This window comes from Brienomyrus brachyistius, chromosome 11 (assembly GCF_023856365.1).
Source record: "Brienomyrus brachyistius isolate T26 chromosome 11, BBRACH_0.4, whole genome shotgun sequence".
Lineage (NCBI taxonomy): Eukaryota > Metazoa > Chordata > Actinopteri > Osteoglossiformes > Mormyridae > Brienomyrus > Brienomyrus brachyistius.
Genome location: NC_064543.1, coordinates 4,440,585 through 4,446,951, shown reverse-complemented (window position 1 = coordinate 4,446,951; position 6,367 = coordinate 4,440,585). Strand labels below are relative to the sequence as shown.

Below are 6,367 nucleotides of genomic sequence, written 5' to 3'. Positions count from 1 at the left end.
ATATAAATCTCTATACTGACATCCACCTAAATCCTTTATTAATCTTTATTAATAGACGCGTCAGGAGGAAGAAAGACGCAGATGACAAGGAGACAATGGACCAGCTTCCATAACTGTACTGTAATGAATGTTTACAGGAGGGAATTAAGCGGAGACACACCTGGGCACGGTGGGGTGTGTTTAACGATTTAAAACCTCTTAACACACGCAGACAGGGGCTCTACGCTCAGGCAGACCACGGCACAAGGGCTTATTTTAAACGTTCACTCATCTCTGATGATCCCCACGGACTACGTCTCGTTTGCGAGCTTTTTGAAAAGCTGCCCTCCATTAATACTGCCAGAAGAGTTTAATCCCGCCGCGGTTCAGCCGTCGCGGCTTGGAGAAACTCTCTCGCGCGGCGACACCCGCAACAAACATTCAGCGGCACTTTGGTAGGAATCATCAAACTAGCAGGAGACAGTCTTTGCCACTCAGATATTTCGGTTAGTGCCCCACTGATCCCGTTTGTGATTTCTGATTTATGCCTATTTTTGAGCCCAGACTCGCTAACGTCTCCAGTAGGGAACCTGGTAAACTTTGAATTAGTCACACTTGCTCCAGCGGGGATGGTCTATCTGAGGACAGCGGGGCATGGCGGGATGGACGGGGGGGCAGACGGGGGGGCGGACGGCCCCTTTGTGCTCCGCGTCCCCTCAGTCGTCATTGTCATTGTAATGAGGGACACTCTCGAACCAGGCAGCACACGTGCAGAATCACTCCACGGGCGGGCATGGGGCTGCTGGGATTGGAGGAACACGGCCAGCACCCCCCACCCTCGCCCCATGCAGCCCCCGCCCTCCCTCCACACGTGCCGGCAGGCTGCATGACGCTCAGGCCGAGGGGGTCTACAGGCCGTGTTCTGTGTCAGTCATGAGTCGGACACGTGCTGCTCACCTATGCCTGCGAGTATTTTCATTTCACTTTAATTTCTTTTTCATTTTCCTTTAAGATCTCCCCCCCAGCTATGAACACCACATGCTCCCATTGTTCGCACTCCCACATTTCTGCCTTGAGTCATTACTGATTTCACACATGTGTTAGGCTTTTTGGGGGTGTTTCACTGGGTCTATATGTGCTGGGGGGTGGGAGAGGTCCACGAGAAGCATCCTGCTAAACTCCTGCTCAAAACCAGAGAGGAGGGGTGTCGGAGGGGCATGGATACCCTGATGGAGTCAGGGGGCCCAGCATTTTTTATTGGAGCCCCCAAAGTCTGACGGGGTTTCGGGCAGCACAAAGTCCCTCCAAGTGGATAAAATCTACCAAGAGGGACCCCAGGGTGACAATTTGCCAGGAGGCCCAGAAATTCGAGCTACACCCCTGCCGCGAAGCACAAACAGGATATATGTGGGAGATTCTCCAGAACAGCCACCTCTCAGTGTCTCTGAAGCCCAGAAGGTTTTCAGTTCCAGTCCCAGAAATGGCCGAATTCCGCGGCAGATGGAGACCCCCCCCCCCCCCCGCCCGACAAGAGGCAGAGGGCAGAGGCTTCCATGTACGATGCTGCTAGATTGATTCTTTGTCAATAATCATTATTATCATTACTTCCACTGCCTCCTGGCAACCGTGAAGATGGCATTCCTCCAGAACTATCAGTCCAGGTGTTCAGGCTTCCCGAAGGTACGGTATGAATATTGACGCCATCCATCATTCTCGTGAAATGGAGTCCATTCATCTTCTTGCTGTTTGTCGTCTTCCTCTGTAACCTTCAGCTTTCCCGAGCATCAAGTTCTGCTCCCAATGTGCTGGATCTGCTCGCGATACGTCAAAAAGAGAGCAGCTCCAAGCTATTTACGCTTCACAAGCAAATTCAGGGTGGATCTGACCAGGAATCCGCTTGCGGGTTCTAAGGTGTCCACAGTGTCACAGGAAATCCCATATTCTTGTTTTTTTGTTCTTTGCTTACAGAGATATATCAGTATTTTTGAGTATATTTTCTAGGTCTTTCTTTGCTCTGCGAAGGAGCAGGTATCAGTCTGCAGGATGATTCGTGTCCCTTTATTGTTGATGAATGATACCAGAAGACAGAAGTCATCCATAAAAATCTGTCATAACACCATACAACCATCCATCCATCCATTTTCCAAACCGCTTATCCTACTGGGTCGCGGGGGGGTCCGGAGCCTATCCCGGAAGCAATGGGCACAAGGCAGGGAACAACCCAGGATGGGGGGCCAGCCCATCGCAGGGCACACTCACACACCATTCACTGTCACATGCACTCCTACGGGGAATTTAGCAAGTAGCCTCAGCATGTTTTTGGACTGTGGGGGAAAACCGGAGGAAACCCCACGGCGACAGGGGGGAACCATACCATACTCAATAATAATTATATTAATAACTGATAACGATTATATCATTTTTTTAAAAGCAAACTACTCCTGCATTGAGGCAGATTGCTGATTTAATGACTGACATTCATGGTAATACAACAGTATCTCCATCTCTAATCACCAAACAAAACAGGTCGGCAACAAGTAACTGTGACCTGCAAAGCAGGACAAAATCCACAGCTGGGAGGTCAGCGACAGACGCTAAACGTGGCCTGGGTGTGAAATTCCCGGCTAGGTGACATCACAAACACGGAAACGCAAAACCAGGCCGATCTTCGCTCCCCGGCTTTCCGAGAGTTCCGCTAATCTCAGTCATTAAACTCATTATTCTTCTAGGCAAAACCCTACTATAGACATTTGCTGCATCACGCCTCGCTTACCGAATGCCTCCGTTATCTTTTCGCCACATTCAGGTACTTCCGCCTTTCCCCCTGAGGGCTGCTGCGTTTAAGCCAAAGTTAGGCTCCGCCCTCAGCCCTACCAGAGCCCCCATTCATGGTGCTGCCCCACCGGAGGGCTTTTCAAAGCGGCCCATCAGTGGAGCAGAAGAAAACAGCAGCTGACAGCCCACAGCAGGAACCGGCTTCAGAAATTAAACCCCTCCGCCCTCCACCTCCCCATAAAATCCTGGTGAGCAGCCAGGAAAGAGTATATGGGAACCCCCCCCCCCCCCCCCAAGTCTCATTATATTCTCAGTGGAGGTCAGCATAGCACAGGGGCCTCAGTGGGCAGTCCGCTCTGACCCACAGCTGAGATGTTCAGACCGCCGTGAAGCACAGAACAAGTCCACCCCCTCCGCTCACCGCCGCATTTCTGCTGCTCTCGCTCTCAAGTTCCTACCCAATTCTCTCCGTCCCCCTAAAGAGCGAGTCTCGTTAAAATATGGTTAAAATGAACACAGTCGCTGGACCTACTGGAGAGGCTGCCTCTGGGTCACAGGGCCGAATTCCAGTATGCCGTCACCTTACTGGGGACACAATGAGGCCCAGCCAGTCTGACACATCCATCACCCTCCCCCAAGACAACAACTTAGTCTGATCCCTGTCAAGCGGAGAGGAGGCCGGGTGGGGGGGGGGGGTTAGTCGCTCCCCTTCACCTCAATCACTTTCAATATTTTATGACTAACAATGAAACTATTCAATCAACACACATCACATATCATAAAACCACATATGCATGTGCTGTTAACCATTATATAAATCTCTACCTAAATCCTTTATTAATTTTTATTAATGGACGGGGATAATTAACAAACGAACAATGTCATAACCAATAAATGACACTCTGGTTTGTCCAGATAAAACATAAAACATAGATGGAGGAGGTTTGCTTCCTCATAAATAAGGGGGTACAGGGAGCTCAAAACCCCTCACATCCCAGCCCCCAACCCAAGCCCTCTCCTTCCATTACTCCCTGATCAAACAAAAGCTTCCCAGTTGCCAGCCTGACCCAGTGACCCAACTGGAAGGTTGAGCGAATACAGTGTCCATTCTAAGGTCCCGGGGCCTGAGGCAGTGCTCAGGCTGCTGTTTGTGCGCCAGGGTGACTCACTGCCACCTCTGCTGTTTCTGGAGCTGCTTCCGATCTCTCGAAACAGGGGGGAAAAGCAGGTAGCCTCCCTCTGCAAAGGAGGCCCGTCTGTTACCGGCCTCTGAGGTGCCAGCTCAGGCTAAGATGGATGCTGGTCTGCTAAAAGGGTACTTTGAGGATCAAGAGCTTATCTTAACAGGAAACATTTAAAAAAATTCATTCTGGAGAGAAAGGAGGACAGAAAAGTATAGAGGAACTACAAGTAAAGAACATAAAAACATGATGTCTGGAAGGTGGAAAATCTCTCTTACCCCTTGGTTCTCCTTAAAACAAATAGCTGGCTGATTGGAGAAGGAGCCCTGAAAAGCGATGAGAAGAAGTTAGTTACCACCTGAAAATGAACAGTGCTGACGCAGACTCCCCAATCTAAACAAACGGAAAGCCCAAAGCCTTTGAACAATGCTTATTTGGTAAAGGTGTCGTTTGTGGCACACTGACAAGCAGATTACCAGCTGTACCGGTGACTCATCTGTGGTATTTTCTGGGAATTGTGAAAGTTACGTTTGCTACAGCAATATGAATTGACAGGTCAGAGCCAAGGGCGACGCAGCTGTTTACGGAGTCCATCGACATAGATAAATCGGAAATTTACACGTGTGTAGCTCTCAAGAAAAAAAGTCTGAAATAGCCTAAAAAATAATAACGAATGTATTACTGTTATTTTTATGGATTAACATAAAGTCCACAACTAGACAGATCTATATTAACGGTTTTCTTGGACTAACTGACAGCTCCGGGTAAGTAGGCTGTTGGTTCGCAGTAATAAAAATCATACACAAACAAAAAAAAATCAATAATGAACAATACAGTATCTGGCACTGCAGTTATCCTTCAGCACCTCCGGATTCATAGAGACATCTAATGGGCGCCAGACAGTTGCATGCATTAAAAAGCATAGCGGCAGTGAGTTAAAGGTTTTATTCTGAGTTTAACGGGGTAAGAGAAATGATACACAGCTTATAAAAAGCAGAACAATGGCGAAAGAGCAGAGCAACAAAAAGCCACACCGACAGCAGCCACCGGGCAGGGGAGCGGCGGGGGCGCCTGGAGCACCAGGGGCCGGGGGCAGGGGGCTGGGGCAGGGGGCTGGGGGCATTCAACGATCAGCCGCTCCACCTGGCGTCTAGAGCTCCGACAGTGCGGCTGATCGCGCTGTTAGGGAATTTAAGTAAAAACGGTCTCCGTCTGGGGGGTGGGAATTAATTCGCTTTTGAAGCGGGTCCCTGATCACTGCGATGACCCCAGGATACACGCACTGCTTTGACTGTATATGCATGTGTCAGAAGCTTAAATATGTATCCGATCCGCGTTTATTAAACATTTGAGAGGCGTATAAGAGGATGTATAGCTTCATTTGCGAAGCGGAGGACAAGCTGACTAATAGATGCCCCGTAACTGTCGTTTCCGAGCCGGGTCCTCACTCACACCTCATACGTGGAGCATCCTCGGAGGCAGGGGACCAGCAAGTGCGGATGTTTTCACGGCGCCGACTTTACGGGCAGCCGGTATAAACAACATAAAAGGTTAAATTACTCATCGCAGAAGTGCTGGTAAATCTGATTTTTTTTTTATTTTATTTTGCCGACAATCTCCGGGAAAAAAACACGTCTGTTAGATTGATTGAGGTTTCTTATTGCATTTTAATGTCATTAAACCGAAGTCGTCTGGAGAGCCACTCACACTGTACGGTGATTCTTCTAAATGCTGAGGATAATACAAAAGTTACTTAGATGATTTAAAGGTAAAAGCCGCGTTTGTAAACGGAATAAAAGTTGTCCCCTGCCCTGATCCTGTAATATCCAACATTGTTTCGAATCTGGAACCTAATCCTCATGATTATTATAATTACGTATTTATATGTATGATTTATATATATGACTCTGCTAGTGTAGAATATATACGATACACATGCAGTACGTGCATGTGTGTTTGCCTGTTTGTGTATAATGTTTGCTTAAAATGAAATCAGAATACTCCAGATATAATCATTCTGAACAGTATATATGTAAATCAGACTGCATGTTTATGGGATCCAAAGGGGTTTTTTTTCGGTTCCCACGGTCTAAGCATAACGCGCTTCCGCACACGGATCTGGGCAGGTAACACGGCTGACATGAATCTTGGCATTTTGTCGATGACTAGAAAACTTTTTAAATCACACTATCGCTGCTCTGCTGCGATCCGCCGCTGCCGCAGCTGCCAGCGGAGCCCCGGGGATTTCGAGGCAAAGTAAGCGAAGCGCCCGCTAAGTACAGCTCACCTTCCGGTTCTGGTAGGCTTCGAGCGCCCGGATGGCAGTGTCCGTCAGCTTGACGTGGTAAAGCGTCCCGGTCGGGGCGTTTTTGTGATTTTTTCCGCAGGAGAGCCCATAGCGATGCTCCTGCCTCAATGCTGCCATGTCTGGA

At 48.7% G+C, this 6,367-nt stretch overlaps 1 protein-coding gene across 1 annotated transcript in view; it reads right to left on the bottom strand.

Moving 5' to 3' along the window:
• LOC125751980 (RNA polymerase II elongation factor ELL2) overlaps window positions 1–6,367 on the bottom strand; it is a 27,291-nt gene extending 20,924 nt beyond the window's left edge. Inside the window, exons 1-2 of the mRNA XM_049031472.1 lie at window positions 6,223–6,367; window positions 4,214–4,261 (exon numbers count right to left, since the gene is read on the bottom strand). Of these exons, the coding sequence (XP_048887429.1) occupies window positions 4,214–4,261; window positions 6,223–6,360 (186 nt within the window). The 5' untranslated portion in view covers window positions 6,361–6,367. The remainder of the gene's footprint in view (window positions 1–4,213; window positions 4,262–6,222) is intronic.